Source organism: Adiantum capillus-veneris, chromosome 17, assembly GCF_014529385.1.
Source record: "Adiantum capillus-veneris isolate H3 chromosome 17, ASM1452938v2, whole genome shotgun sequence".
In the NCBI taxonomy this organism is placed as follows: Eukaryota; Viridiplantae; Streptophyta; class Polypodiopsida; order Polypodiales; family Pteridaceae; genus Adiantum; species Adiantum capillus-veneris.
The window spans coordinates 31697101-31713448 of NC_140947.1; the positions used below are offsets into that span (position 1 = coordinate 31697101).

The 16348-nt window shown below is 47.0% G+C and overlaps 1 protein-coding gene across 1 annotated transcript in view; it reads right to left on the bottom strand.

Annotated features, from left to right (window-relative positions):
- Window positions 1-3387: 3387 nt before the first annotated feature.
- Window positions 3388-16348, bottom strand: part of LOC147437016 (uncharacterized) — a 32999-nt gene continuing 20038 nt past the window's right edge. Inside the window, exons 2-3 of the mRNA XM_086486429.1 lie at window positions 4011-4114; window positions 3388-3920 (exon numbers count right to left, since the gene is read on the bottom strand). Coding sequence (XP_086342555.1) covers window positions 3743-3920; window positions 4011-4114 — 282 coding nt within the window. The 3' untranslated portion in view covers window positions 3388-3742. The remainder of the gene's footprint in view (window positions 3921-4010; window positions 4115-16348) is intronic.

Sequence of the window (16348 nt, forward strand, 5' to 3'; positions counted from 1 at the left end):
GGAAATTAGGAATGACATTCTTGAAAGTTCAAAGAAAAGGATTGGACCAGTAAAAAGCCACAACTCCCAACTTCACGTGATTTTGGGTGCAAAAGCCACCTCGAGAAAACATTGATTAGAAGGAAAGTAGATACACAGACCCAGGCATTGCCATTCGCAAGAGAGAGAGAGAGAGAGAGAGAGAGAGAGAGAGAGAGAAATGAAATGAAATGAAATGAAATGTTATATTAACGTCTTCAAAAGGCCAAAATGACCTATGAGACCAATCAGTTACAAAATAGTGAATCTAATACCATGTCTGGGTACAAAAGAACTAGAAGTGGAACAAAATACTACTACTACTACTACAATCTAAAACTACGTGGGTGTAGCAGCTGATACAATAGGTACCCGGTAAACTGGATGTAACAGTGTGAGAAACAAAGATGGAAGAAATGGTGAGGATCCATCCTCATCTGCACTCTGGATGTCGAGAGAGTATGGCTCGAATCTTCTGTTGTAGTCTCCGTCGATGCTGTGTAGCTCCTCTCCTCAGTCGCGGTCGTCTGTATCTCTGTAGCTCCAATGCTCGGTCGATGAGAGTGCCAGTAGTGGTCGAATGAGTGTGGGACGAGCTCTGCAGTGGTGGCTGCTCCTCTGGCTGTCCCATATCTAGTGAAAAGAAATCTGTAATGTGTCTCTGGGACTGCCTCTCTCTAGCTCTCCCCAGTAAAGTGTCTCTATACCTGTGTAACTCAAGTAGATATAGTCCAAGACATCTCTGATCCTCATAACTCATGACCCTAGATAGAGGACCAAAACCCTCTCTGAATAAGCAGTGGAAACGCCCCCGTATCTCATAGAACACTGTGCAATGACATATGTAGTGCAACTCTGTCTCTGGCTCTCTCTGGCATAATCGGCATATCCTGCTGTCTGCTGGTATCCCTCTGAATCTACCGGTCTCAATCTCGAGCTGATGTGAGGATGTGCGTATCTGACCAATGGCACAACGCAAACCATGAGACATATGTGTGTCCATGTAGCTGGGTCGAATCACAAACCCATCTCCTGTGAGGTGGAGAAGATGCTCTCTATAGAAAGCCATCTTTGTGCTCAACTCCTGAGGCGGCTCTATCCATGTCCTCCTAGTGTCGAGCTGGATCAGGTCCTGACGAATGAGTCTAGTGATCTCCACCCGTGTAAGAGACAGCGAGGGTGCCTGAAGAGAATACTGGAAAGGGGGCAACCTGTCCATGGTGAAGCCATGCGTCTGAAACCATGAAGTCATCTGTGCATACCAGCATGAAGTGTCCCCCTGTAGAGCTAACTGTCTGGAAGACTCAAGGGCCAATCTAGCATATCTGTCTCTAGTAGTATCCCATAGGCTGTGCACAAAGGACACTGATCTGGTAAGCGCCTCAATCTCCATGGGGGGGGCAGCTAGCTCTGCTCGAATGATCGCGTGAGGTACGGAGGCCTTGGCTCTAATCAATCGGGAGATCATAGATACCAAGGGCCTCTCCATACCTCTCCAACCATCCTGGCCTACAGAAGGTCCCCATACCTGTACCCCATACATCATAGCTGAGGCTACTAAAGTATCAAAGAGCCATAACTTTGTCCGAGGTTCCTGGAACTGAACCTGCGAACACATCCTCTCCAAGCCTCCCAAGGCCGCATAAGCTCTGGTCAGTCTAGTCTTTGCTGCTCTCCCCAAAGAAAACCTCGGCCCAGTGAAGACTATCCCAAGGTAAGTGTATGCATCTGTATACTCCACAATCTCTTGACCATACGTGAAGGTCGGTGCCGATCTCCTGATCCACTGCGGTGTGGTGTTAAACACCATGACCTTGGTTTTACCAAGGTTTACAGACAATCCACTATCCTCTGCAAAACTGTGTAATGCATCCAACTGTCGCTGCATACCCTCTGGTGAGTCAGAGATCAAGACAATATCATCAGCATATAACAACAATGGGATCCACGTCCCTGCCAGCTGGGCACCTCTATCACCCTCTCTGTCAATGTAATCAGACACCTCATCAACATACATACCAAATAGAGTAGGAGACAATGGGCAACCCTGTTTCACCCCGATAGTGGAGTGAACTAAGTCAGATATCCCCTCTGGGGTGCGTACATGTCCCATCACTGATCTGTATAAAGCCATAATCCCCCAAATCAACACTGTGGGCACCCCCATCTCCTGCAGTCTGCGCATCAGTCGAGCTCTCGGTACCATGTCAAATGCTTTGCGGAAATCCACAAAGCTACAATAAATCCGTCTCCCATGTGACCTGCCCTCCTCAATGATAGCTCTGAGTGTCAGAATATGGTCAAGAGTGGAGAAACCCCTCCTGAAACCTGCCTGTCCCTTTGCCCGTACACCCTCACCCTCTGCCCAGTTACTCAACTGCTGCTCAATAATGGATGCATACAATCGTGCCAGTGTGTGTCCAACCATAATAGTGCGGTAATTTCCAGGCTCTGTAGGATCACCTGCCTTGAATATAGGCACAATAGTAGACAACCTCCAAGTCTCAGGTAATCCCTCACACATGGCACGATTGAACAACACTGCAAGAACCTCCATCAGCATATCCCTAGCATGTATAAAGTGCTCCGCTACTAGACCGTCATGATCGTAAGCCCTCCTGGTCCTCATCCTGTCAATGGCTCTCTTTACCATCTCAGTGGTAAAGAAGGTGCTCGTAGGTGGACATGGCTCTGTAGGATCTGGAAGGGGATCCTGCCCAGGAACCGTATATAACGATGTCGCATACTGGCCCCACACATCAGGAGAAGTAATCACTGGGGGAGGGGAGTGCTCATGGAAGAGTCGCCATGCCTCGCCTGAGTCTCTACTCAAGAACAACTGATACAAGTCTCGCTCCATCTGGGCCAGGTAAGCTCGTTTCTTCTTTCGCACAAGGCGCCGGAAAGCAATCCGCGACTGTCTGTAGGTGATGACTCCTAAATGAAGATCCCTCTGAAGCTGGGCTCTCATCTCTCTGCACTCCTCATCATACCAACTATTCTGGGGCATGCTCCCAGAATGTCGCCTCCGATCCGGTTGAGTGTGTGGGTATGCCTCTGATGCTGCATCATGTAGTGTCTCAGTCAATAAAGTAGTGCACTCCTCTACTGAGAGGCCTGGAGCAACTGTGCATAGACGATCCCAGATCGCCTCTGTATAAACCGAGTCAGTCTCTGGTGTAAATGTATAACGGGTGTGTGACCTGCCTCCTGATTTCTGGGCTGTACTAAACTGAAAAGATACGGACAGTGTCAAGAGAGCATGATCCACTGCTACGCCCACTGGTCTGGCTCCCACCGTGAAATCCTGAATACAAGGAATAAAGCTCGGCTGTGTCATAACATAGTCCACTGTACTGGCCCCATGTCTGTGTGGAAAAAACTCTATAGATTAGAGAGGGAGAAAATAAACACATAGGAAGGGTGCTCCTCTGTACACGGGCTGAAACACCCTCGGCATACACCTCCTCTTTCTGCTGAAAGGCAATGCCAAGCAACAACCAAAGATGTTCCTGTAAGTTCATTCAATAAGGCCAAAAAAAACCAACTCCAAACTCTGTAGAAGAGAAATCCCCCCATGTATGGTAACCCGCTACACTCTGACAAACTTCCCGTTCAATTTTTCAAACAATGGGTAATATAATTGACATCTGAAGGAATGACCTGCTGAAATCCTTTAATAACACTCAATGATGAACAACTTACACTAATCTTTAATGAAGTACTAATGTGAGCCATTGGAGGTACTTGGCAGAGACAACTGTGAGGCACGTTGCCTTTCCTGCTCTTTACGAAGCAAGGCCTCCGCCTCTTTTAAAGCCTTTTGCCTCTTGATTTCGGAATCTTGGGCAGCAGTCCTAACTTGTGCTGCAAACAAATACAAAGCTTTTGCTGCCTTCTTTCTGCAAATTCAAAACAAACACAAACTCTCAGAGATGATGGTATTCCCTTGCTTTTAGTTTAAACATCAGCTCAGTTCGTTTCACTTATACCTTGCATCGGCTGTCCCAGCTGTGGCATGGATTGCATTCGCAACCACACGAGAAGCAGCCTCACGAAATGTGTCCTCTAGATTTTGCCATTCTGTCCCAATTAGCTGCAAGGGCAGTTAAAAGTCACTAGTGGTCTATGTAAAAGAACTTAAAACACCCACACCCTCTTCTTGCACCTCTCTTCTACACTTTCTTATTTCAAAAGCAGATCAACTGCAAAAGACAAACATTTTAGGTAACGTGAAGTGTCTGAGAGATATTCCTTTTGCAAACACATTTAAGTGTTAATCGAACTGATTTCAGAACCTGCAAAGTTAGGACTTCCTCAGGCCACGGGCTTGCTCACTCTTCTCTCTAATTTGCTTGACACCAAGCATACCTCCATCACAATGCTGACCAAATAATGATGTTCAAGACCCGATTCCCAGATCTCTAACAAGTAAATTCAAATCAGTAATACGAGGAGCATATCATCCAGATAGATCACAATCTTAAGAAATACGCCAACCCTTGCATTTTACAAATTACATACAAGGTGCTCTTAGTTGGACTTTGTGTCTCAAAGGATTTTGAGGGTCACCTTCTGGTTTTCTGTCTAGATCTAGAAAGTGGGGGCTTCTTTGTGGCTGTGCTGCCTTGTGAGATCTCACTATCTTATGACTCATAGTCCCAACATTATTGGACCATGGGGCATATAGGGGGATTCAGGCAACCTTGATGCACCCCTTATGGGGTGGGGGGTGCCCCAAGTTTGAATTGGTGGGAGAGCACATGCCAGCATTGTACCATCTCTTGTATAGATTGTCCTTTGGAGGGCTTCTCTCATCTCTCTCTATTCTCTCTTGAGTTTCTCTGTCTCCTCTTCTCCTCTCGGTAGAGTTAAAGAAGCTTACTTGACTAAAACTTGAAACAAGTTCTCAAACTTTGTAAGACATCACCAAGACTTAATCCTAGAATTCAGAATCTACACCAAAAGAACAAAGTCTTAGATCTTGATGTAAGTTCAAGACTAGAATTGAATACTGCTACATACCTACCTAGAAGAGGCAAAAGATACCTACATGCAATATACTTTCCGCGAAGAGCGTGGATCAGCTTCAACCAGAGAGCTTGGACAGTCTCCACAGGGGCTATAGCCAGCCCTCAAAAAATCTGAAGCACCTGGCTAGACAAATGAACCAGAGAGTCCGATTGCTCAAGAGCTTCCACCTTATGTCTCTCTCGAGTCCAGGGCGCCGTCGTGAAGTTCAGTGTGGGGTGTAGTCAAGGCTGCCCACTATGAAGCCTGATGGCCTGGCTACCACACTCTTAACTCGTAGCTCAGAGCCCAGCTGGAAGAAGTCGGTCAAGCAGCCACTCCCCAAGTATAGATCCCCTCCAACGACAGAGGAATATCCGCAGCTCAATCTGTTGTGCCTGAGGGCAGTCCCACAGACAGTGACACTGAGACTCTAGATGATGTGCACAGAAAGGGCATTACAGGGGATGACCACTGTAAACTAACCAAGTGCCCACTGCTGTACCCTTGTCAGCAACAAACCGCTAGAAGGTAGAGATCCTGCGGACCTGTCAGCTGGGCCACAGTCCAGACCAAAAATCTGATAGGAAATCCTGAGAGAGTCCCTGCCGCCTCCAATGCTCCTCTGCTGCTGCTAGAATGGCTGTCCTCCTCACTGTCACGATATGCCTCTCCCAATCAGACTGTGTACTGAAAAAAGGGGTGCCAGGAGCATAAGGGGACTCAATAGGATCGTGCCACAGCCACTCTCCAGGATCCCACTGAAGTCGTGCCAAGGGTGAGCTCTGTAGGCCCATAGCCGCCAATCATCATCAATTTCCACTGGGTCTGGATCAATCAGCCACTACCAAGAAGCAGCTGCAACCACTCAAATCCACTGAAAAATGTACTAATGAGGACGACTCCTCGACCCGCTGCAATCTACCCTCATCCTGACCCTCAAAGAAGAGACAACATCCCTCCACTGTGCATGCTCTAACTGCTATCAAATTCTCAAGCTGAGTGAAAGAACCCATGCAGCTCGGAGCCTGGTGCTCAAAAAGTGTCTGCTCGGAGCCTGCTGCTCAAAAGATGTCTGCTAATCGTGGTAAATTCAAAAGGCCTGCCACTCTCCAAAGCTGCGTGCTGGCTCTACTTCCAAGTGACCCCAAGCAAGATGTGGCCCTGTGCCAAGCATATGGCCATGGTCTGTACGCGCCACGGGGTTCCAAATCAATGGCTTGCGCGCGCTCCTCGTTGCATGTCGGCTGGCGCTGAGAAAGGCCGGGAGAAGCTCCCAAGCTCATAAGATGCTTCGATGTGAAGTGATTCTCCAAACTTCTGCTCAATCCTATCCTCCGCATCTCAGTGAAGATCCATCAAACCTCTCAAGGCCATGTGCCACCTGCCACGGGAGCACGCTCCTGGAATGAGCCCATGAACAATAAGCTTCCACAACAGTGCTCTACTCTGATCAGCAGGATCGATAAAATCCAGTCCTCCATGTGTCGAGGGGAGAGTGAAAACTGACCATGCCACCTTGGCCCCAACAGACTGTCTATCCTGCCCAAACCAGAGGAAGTTCCTCATTACCCGCTGAACCTGGACGATCTAGGAACTAGAAAAAATCCAAAGTGATGTAATACAACTGGTTTGTCACCACAATCGGCCCAGCCAAGGAAAGGCGAGCTGAGCTCCAATAGAGAAGCTTCTTCCGAAAACCCAGAAGAAGTGGGGCAATCTGCTGCTCTGGTGACAAATCAAGTCCTATCAGTCATCCCAAGTATCTCACTGTAGTAACAAGAGGGATCCAAGGAAACCCAGGGTCCGCCGGCCTTCCAAGAGTGGGAGACTGACTGATCGAAGCAAGTTGGCCTCCTGGCCATGCAAGTATAACCCAGTACCATCAGCGAACTCTGCATTGAGCAAGTCCTCTCCCCACACTGGGAGCTGTAGTCCCCATAGCCCCAACTCCTCTACTGTCAAGTGTATCAGGATCTCTTCGTCTTGAGGGGTTAGATCATTCAAAGTGTATCCAGGTGGCAGCTTCTCCAGGTTTGATTGGTCAATTCTCTTTGCTTTCTTAGGCCCATAATGGGATGTCCCTGGATCTTTAAATTCATGGGCTGTTGTATCACAATCCTTCTCTCTTGAATCGTATACCTCCTGTGATGGGATGGAACGTTCATTTGATCAGACTTCGAGTTTCCTCAATTTCCATCTTTGTCATCCAAACCTCTTTTAAAGTTTGTTTTAGCTCTTGGTATTTCTTTTTGCATTCACCTCTGTCATCTTTGTCTCATTGTCTTTTGTTTTGGTCTTTTTGAATTCTATGCCAATTGCTCAACACTCCTTCCCCCTTGGGGATGAGAAAGATCAAGCCCTCTGAGTACCATTCAGGCATCACTCATGTGTCCAAAATATGTTGAAACCTCTGCACAAGCCAAGCCCCACCACATCCCAGTAGTATATGTAATGTCACGTGACACATCCAACCCTATGTGTCTGTGGACAAGCTACAGCATGACAAGGGTTCGATCAGTCCAGTTAGTCTAGCTTAGGAAGTGTTCTGGCACTTTTGTGAGTCTATTCACAGACCGTGCATGCCCAGGCACTTAGAGTAGATGCATATCCTCTGGTTGCACACCGCATGATCATCAGCATTACCATCAGAATCCAACAGAATCCATCAGGAGCCTTTTCCAATGCATTAAGCCTATTTTCCCTATTTTTGACATTTTTCACTTATCATTTTAAGTGACTTTTGTTGGGAACTGAGTAGGGCAATTTGGGTAAGATAATATATAAGCAAACCTAGGCTAGCACTATTTGGCAAAAGAGCAAGGAGAACACAGGCCAAAGGTAGCAGGTTCCCCCTCTCTCTCTCAGCAGGCATAGTTACATGGGACGACGGGTCAGGGTCGGGGTCGGGAACGGGGTCGGGACGGCAAAAGTCAAGAAACGGGGACGGGGGTCGGAACGGCAAAAAAAAAAAAGAGAGTTTTTTTGGCATTTTTTGACCTACACACATGCCACACACATAGAGCATCACTTTGACCATAAATTTACACTAAATAGACCAAAGAACACGAGTCATATAGGCTGAAATGTGCTAATAAAACATCGATGATCGATGGATACAAAATGAGAAGTGCATGCCACAAGGGCTCAAGAGTCAAAAAGCCTAAAGGACTTAGGACAAGCCTGAGGCCTCAAGGATAACAAAAAGTACAAAGGGCTATGTAGTAGGTAGAGTCGTAGACTCAAGAGTCTAGACTCGAGAGTCGAGTGATCAATGATCATCAAACTCAAGAAGTGCTCGCCTGCTGAATCTCCACATCGTCGTCGTAGTCGAGGTCGTCAGCAACGTATGAGGGCTCCGGCTCGGGAGGCTCGCATTGAGGCTCGAAATCCTCCTCTAGCTCCTCCAAAAGAGTATCGGCCATAGATGGATTCTCTTGTGCCATCTCCCACTCAATGAAAGGATCTGCCTTGTGTGTGACGCTCTTGGCAAGCATGCGCAAGTTAGCCCTCACAAACACCAAATCATTGGCCCTCTGAACGCCAAGGCGATTCCTCTTCTTAGAGGCAATGTGGCTGTACACACTCCATAGTTGCTCCAAGCAACTAGTGGTACATGCTTGGCTAAGGACACGAACAGCCAAGCGCTGCAAATGTGGGCCATCTCCTCCATAGTCCTCCCACCACAAAACCGAGCCAATCTTGTTGCGATCAAGCTGTGCATCTACACATCCATAGGAGCCCTTCTTTTGCCTGTAGTTGAGTAGCTCGTCTCTAATCTTGCGCCTAATGTCACTGCTAGGCTCAAGGCGCTCCAATGCAAGCCGCCATCCTTTGCTCACCTCCTTGTCGGTCTCTTCACGCCTTCCTTGAAACTCAGGGTCAAGCACATAAGCTGCCGCATGAAGTGGAGAGTAGTATCCATTCCACCTCGACTCACACAAGCCATGAATCTCCGCATACTGAACAGGGTCAGGCACAAGCTTCTCAAGTGCCTCTATCATCCGATCCATGGCTTCGTAGACTTTGCCAATGCATGGCTGCAAGCCATCCACCACTCGAAGTAGGTGTAGAATAGGCTTGACCATGGCGTCAAGAGTCTTCACCTCCTCCCACCAAGCGGCGTCGTCGGCCCATTCTCGGCATTTCAATCCTACTGCTGATGTAGACTCCGGCATGGCCTGGAACTCATCACTGAGAAAGAGGCCCCTTAAGGCTCCGCCACATGTAGACAAGCGGCCTAGCATAAGCCAATTGAATGCAAATCTTGTCTCTGAATATTTGAGCAAAGACAAGTGGCTCCTCTTTGAGAATTCATGGCGCACTTTTTGATGGTTGAGCACAAAGGAGACAATTCGAGAGGCGTCACCAATGGTGGGTGAAATCCATGACAAGTTCCCTATGTCCTTGAGGAGGTTATTGAGGCAATGCGCCATGCAAAATGTGACATGGATGCTGGGATACATGCCCTCAATGATAGCTCCGGCTGCCCTATTTGACGCCTCTCCATCTGCAACCATACAAAGGACATTCTCCGGGCCGGTGATCTCTATGGTGCTTGTCCACTCCGCAGCAAGCATCTCGGCGGCCTTGCCACTATCGGATGCATCATGTGACTCCACAAAGTACATCTCCCCCCGAGAGTAGGCCACCACCCCGTGGATGGACTGCTTGCGGGTGTCGCTCCATCCATCTACAAGAAGAGAGACGCCATTGGTCTCCCACAAATCCTTTGTTGCTTGGGCCGCTTGCTCCACAGCAAGCTTCTCTTTGTCAAGGAGGGTGGTGCGAAGCCTCTCCGATGAAGGTGGCACATAAGAGGAGCCATATTCCCCTATTTTCGTAACCATGGTTCGAAAGTATGGAGACCTATCCACACAAAATAGAGCATGTTGCGTTAGTATGGAGAGTTGAGAAATTATAACCCATTATGAATACAAAATGGAAGATTGCAATGTGCATATGCCAAGGGAAACTCACCGCGAAGCATGGAAGGCAATGTGGTCGTGGAACCGGGCAACCGACCTATCTACCTCTTCCTTCAATTTAGGATTCCAATTTTCGTTGAGAGTGGTTTGGCGATGCGGAAGGGAAGAGGACGGTGTAGATCCATGGCTCTTGAAGGTTCGAGAGATGTCGTCAAGGTTGGCTTTCCTTTGCTCTCGCGGTGTCGCCGTGGCGGAGGGATCAACGGCAACAAAACGGCCCCTCTTGGCCGCTTCCGCAACCTCATACACCGTGAGTTTCTCAAGAAGATCCAACCTCTTCTCGGGAGCTACATGAGGGCAAAACTTCACCTCGTGACCGGGTTCATGAAGAAGATGGGCTCGCACTTTGTTTGAACCACCCGATCTCTTGTATGGACATAGCTTGCACGTCCATGGTCTTGCACCGCCACCTTTGCCACGCGAGCTAAAGTCGACTTCATCCCACCACGACCACGTTTGCACGGCGGGCCTCCTTCGAGAAGAAGCGGCTTGAGAAGTGGAGTTGGCTTGAGATGACATGATGGTGGAGAGACTCGAGAGAGTAGAGCTTAGAAGTTAGAAGGGTTAGAGGAGAGCTTGTGTGGAGAGAGAGTAAAGGAGAGCTTCAAAGTGGGTAGAAGAGGGAGAGGAGAGCTTCAAAGTTCAAACTTGAGCCTTGAGCTTGAGGGAAATGCAATGAGCTTGAGCCTTGAGCTTGAGGGAAATGGAATGAGCATTGAGCATTGAGACTATGAGTATTAAGAGGCCCAAGGGAGCCTTTTATAGCCTCCCAAGGGCCAAGGCTTAAAAAATATGGCAGTTGGGGCTGCACACAGCCGTTGCAAACGGTCAAAAACGGCCATTTTTTTGAATCCGACCCCGACCGACCCCTGCCGTCCCCGTCCGGTCCGTCCGACCCCGGTCCGGACCCGGCCGTCCTCGGTCCGTCCCCCCTGCGACCCGCCCGTCCGGCCCGTTTTCCGTCCGTCCCTCGGCGTTCCCAGCCGTTCCCGGCCCGGTTACGGCCGTTCCCCGGCCCTAGGGCCCATCCCCCCCGTCCCCTGTAACTATGCCAAGAGGAGGTGCCGGAGCCTGAGTCCATTCTCCGACATGAAGACAAGGTACTAAGAGGCGGTAAGACTATCCGACGATATCTTATTAAGTTTAAGAATTATCCTTTTGAAGATGCTAGATGGATGCAAGGCATACAATTAAAGGATAACCTAAACCTTGTCAATGCTTACAATGCTTCCCAAGAGTAAGCAAATGTACAAAATGTTAAAAATGAACAAAGTTTTTGTCTTATAAGACTCTCTTTTCTTTATTGTGCACAAAAATGAAGTAATATGGATGCTTAGATCAAGTTTGCGGAGACGACGTCTCCCAAACACCGAGTAGAGCTTGTCACTCTACTATGGAAGATTGATAGGACTAATGTGCAGACATGCTTGCGGCAGCCTCAGGCTCTCAAGCGCCAAATGGACTAGTCATCCATTGTGGAAAGATGTCGTAGGGTAACATAGGGATCCTCTACCCGCTAAGAAAAGGACTCATGAATATGCTTTATCTTCTCTACACCATAGTCGAGGACAACTATGATTTCAAGAGAGAGGTAATGTCATAATAATCAATATCTAATTCTCCTAAATGATTTTCTCATGTTAAACTGATCATTTAATGTGGGGAAGGCCAGGGGAGAAAAAGCTAGAATATTGGTTAAGCTAGCAGACCGGCCACAGTAGGGATCCAAAGGAGAGAAAATAGGGATCCAAAGGGGGGGGCCATCTGCAAAAGAGCCATGTGCAACAATGGGCTAAAAAGACCCTAAGGTTCAGCCCATTAAGACTTCCAAAATGCTAAGGTTCCAAAAGTCAAAGGTTGTGTCCAAAGGTCAACCATAGGGGAATTGGATGTTTTGTGTGTACAAAAAAGTAATTACAATCCCTACTTAGGAGGGGGCGAGCCTTGCATGTAGGGGATGAGAGAGAAAGCCACACACACACACACAAGCTCCCTTTACACAAAGGGAATGGGGGACACTGTTACCATATACATGTGGTAGTGATGTGTGTGAACACACTAGGACCGCCGGGGCATTTTTTCCCTCTTTAGGAGGTTTTTTCCCCCGTGCATTGTATATACGCCCATCACTCTAGGGCTATCCATCTTTCCATTGCACACTAAGGAATACACTCTCTATTGTGTGCCTTGAGCTTCCTTCGTCTTCTCCAAGCTGTGTGTGTTTCTCTGCAACCCTAATTCCAACAATTGGTATCAGAGCAGGTCACGTCCTCCCGGGCTTAGTCGCCAGCTGCTCCAGCACACGCCTGCTCACTTTCTCCGATTTCAGTGAGCTTTGGCGAGCGTTCGCAGGTCGACAAATATTTTGGGAAAGCTCGAAGAGCTAGGTCTGCTCAGAATTTTGATTTGGGCTCATTTCGGCCTCCGTTTCCACTACGGGCAGTACTGCACAGGCTATTTCGTCATTTTGTGCAGATTTTCTGTCAGTGCCGTTTTCTGCATAACAGGTGCCTTATAGTCTTCTACGGTTTGTGCTATATAGCACAAGTTGTTCCCGCTCCATTTCTCCTATTTTCGGGCAGTTTTCACATCAGGTGCAGCATTTACCATGGCTGACAACAACAACACAGATGTGTTCAAGATGTTTGCTGCTGAGGACAGGTTGGATGGGGACAACTACCCTATGTGGGCTTATATGATGCAACACGTTCTTGTGTCAAAAGGTGTCTGGAACATTGTGCAGGGCATTGATGTACGTCCTGGTTCTGAAGATGTAGGCGATATTGAGGATGTTGCAGGTCTTGCTGCAAGGATTGCAGCTGTTAGAGTTGTTTTGCCTACAGCAGAACAAGCTCGTTGGGATGTTAAGGATGCGCAGGCTCATGCATTGATTGCGTTGTCTGTGAAGCGCACCATTATTCCTCACATCCGTTCAGCAAAATCTGCAAAACAGGCTTGGGATATTCTAGCAGGTCTTTATGCAAGCCGCAATGAGGCTAAAATTGCTTTGCTGCGTAAAGAGCTAGAGTCGAAGATTATGCATGAGGAAGATGATATGGACACTTTCCTTGCTAGTGTCAAGGATATCAATGAGCAACTCATTTCTGCAGGTGAAGTCATTTCTGACAGTTCCCTTGTGCAGACTGTTCTTGATGCCTTACCAGATTCCTACCAGACTTTTGCTAGTACTTGGAGACTGATGACCCAAGGAAATCCTGAAGTTGTCAAGTTTGATGCATTATGCACATTGCTGTTGCAAGAGTCACTTTCTAGAAAAAACAGGACTAGGCAGCGTGCAGTTGAACAGGCTTTTATTGCTTCTCAAAGAAAGGGTGGTAACAGTAATGCAGCCACTTCTTATGGTTCTGCTGCGAGTGGCAAAAATTATGTTCCTAATGCTTCTGCTGGCAGCACTTCGGCTGGCAATTCTGGTGATAAGGGAAAAAAGAAGATGCGTTGCCATTATTGTAAAGCCAATGATCACTTGATCAAGTCGTGTCCTAAGTTGAAGGCCAAAGAGGCTAAGAAGAAAGAGGGTGGTTCCACTGCAAATGCTGGTTCCACTACAAATGCAGCCATTGTTGAGTCTTCTGTGAAAGGAGATTGTGATGCTGATGTTGATGCAGAATGGGCTTTTAGCGCAGAGTGCACTTACAATCCTGCTGTCCATGATGCATGCTTGTCAGTTGCTGCAGATTCACATGTGTGGTATTTCGACAGTGGTGCTACAAAGCACATTACCTCACATCATGAATTGTTTACCTCTCTCGAGTCTGTCCCTCATGGGAATTCAGTCACTTGTGCCAACAACGCCTCTTATCCAGTTCAGGGAGTTGGAAAGATTGTGCTCACTGCTGCTAATGGCAGTTCCTTCACACTTGTTGATGCACTTTATGTACCTGGGATCAAGAAGAATCTATTGTCTGTATCCGCACTTGCTAGACTTGGACTTGTAGTCAAATTTGTGGATGACAGATGTACAGTTCATGATCTCAGTTTTGGTGATGAAATTGTTGCATCTGGGCTTTTGTGCCGTGGGCTGTATAAGCTCACTTTGTATGACAAGTGTGGACAAAATTTTGCAAATGCTGTTGCAGATTCAAGGGCTATTTCAGATGCAAAACTTTGGCATGCACGTTTTGGTCATCTGAATTTTGCCAGTTTGCTGCGTTTGCAGAAATCTGATATGGTTGCTTCTTTGCCGCCTCTTGAAGCACCTATCAAACATGTTTGTGAAGGCTGTATTCTGGGTAAAATGCAGCGTTCTAAGTTTCCAAAGGATGGTTCAATTAGGGCTACATGCAGGTTGCAGCTTGTGCATAGTGACGTTTGTGGGCCCATGCAAACTCCGTCCTTGGGCAATTACCTGTACTTCGTGACTTTCATTGATGATTACTCCAGGCATGCGTGGGTATTTCCGCTTAAAGCGAAGTCCGAAGTTTTTATGTGCTTCAAACAATTTTTGGCTATGGCTGAAAATGTCTCAAAATGTACTATGGGCACCCTCCGTTCCGATCGAGGGGGGGAGTATATGTCTCATGAATTTAATGCATTTCTGGCTAGTCGTGGGATAAAACACCAATGTACAGTGCCTTATACACCTCAGCAAAATGGTGTTGCTGAGAGGAAAAACAGGTCACTAACGGAAATGGCACGATGTATGGTCAAAAGTCAAGCTTTGCCGCATTCTTTTTGGCTTGAGGCCATCATGTGTGCCACTTATGTACTTAACAGGTGTCCTACGAAAGCTTTGCAGTCTATTACTCCATATGAAGCATGGCATGATAGAAAACCTTCTATTGAGCACATGCGTGTTTTTGGCTGTTTGGCATATGCTTTGGTGCCACAAGTGCAGCGCAGAAAATTGGATGATAAGGCTGTCAAATGTATTTTTGTTGGTTATAGTGCTGAAAGCAAAGGTTACAGGTTGTATCATCCGCAAACAAAACATATTTTGGTTTCACGGGATGTAGTGTTTGTGGAAGATTCTGTTCAACCCTTGCTGTCATGTACTAGAGACAGTAATGTAAGCTCACAGGACATTTATGACACTTTGTTGCCTCTTTTCAGTGGTGGAAATACGAATGTAAGTTCCAATGAGGCAAATGTACAGCCTATGGGGTTTCTGAAAATGTTTTAGAACAGCCTATTACTGATGCAGATGTACATGATGTACTTGATGAGGAAAGGGCTGAAAATGAGCAGGCTAGAGGTATGCCAAAATGGCTGGTGCACACTTTGCGTGACAGTAAATTGGATGCACCTTTATCTAGTCGTACTCGTTCAGGCTCTCGCCATGCATCTTATGCATCAGATTGTTATGCTTTGGCTGTGTCTAGTTTACATGATGTTGAGGAGCCTCTGTCTTTTGATGAAGCACAGAATTCAGAAAATTGGATTGCTGCCATGAAATCAGAATATGATGCACTTATAGAGAATGACACATGGACTTTATGTGATTTGCCTCCTGGCAAAAAGGCCATTGGTACGAAGTGGGTTTACAAGTTGAAACGCAAGCCGGATGGTGAGATTGATCGCCATAAGGCTCGACTTGTTGCAAAGGGTTATGCACAACAAAAAGGCATAGATTATGAAGAGACTTTTGCTCCCACTTGTCGTATGACTACTGTGCGTTTTCTATGTGCATTGGCAGCTCATTTTGGTTGGGATGTACATCAATCAGACATTGTTACTGCTTTCTTGAATGGTGACATATTTGAGGAAGTTTATGTAACGCAGCCTCGCGGTTTTGTCATAAAAGGACAAGAGGACAAAGTGTGCAAATGTAAGAAGGCTTTGTATGGGTTGAAGCAATCTCCTCGTGCTTGGTATGAGAAAGCTGACACTCATTTGGTTAAACGAGGCTTTCGTAACAGTCCAACAGAAAGCACATTGTATGTAAAGCGTGAGGATGATGTATTTCTCATTGTGGTTCTTTATGTTGATGATTTGCTGATCACTGGACCAAATGAGAGACATATTGCTGAATTTAAGGCTGATTTGAATGCTACTTTCAAGATGAAAGATTTGGGGCTGTTGCATCATTACTTGGGTATACAGTTTAAGCAGTGTGATGGTGGTATTGCCTTGTGTCAGAAAAGTTACATAGAGACATTGCTATGTAAGTTTGGACTTGAGGATTGCAAACCTATTGCCACTCCCATGGAAACAGGTTTGAAGTTGAGTCTACATGATGCTGGCGATCCTGCTGATGTCACTCTTTACCAAACTGCTGTTGGCTGCCTCATTTATGTATGCAACACGAGGCCAGATATTCAGTTTGCAGTCTCGCAGGTCAGCAGATTTATGCATAGCCCAGGGTCTAAGCATTG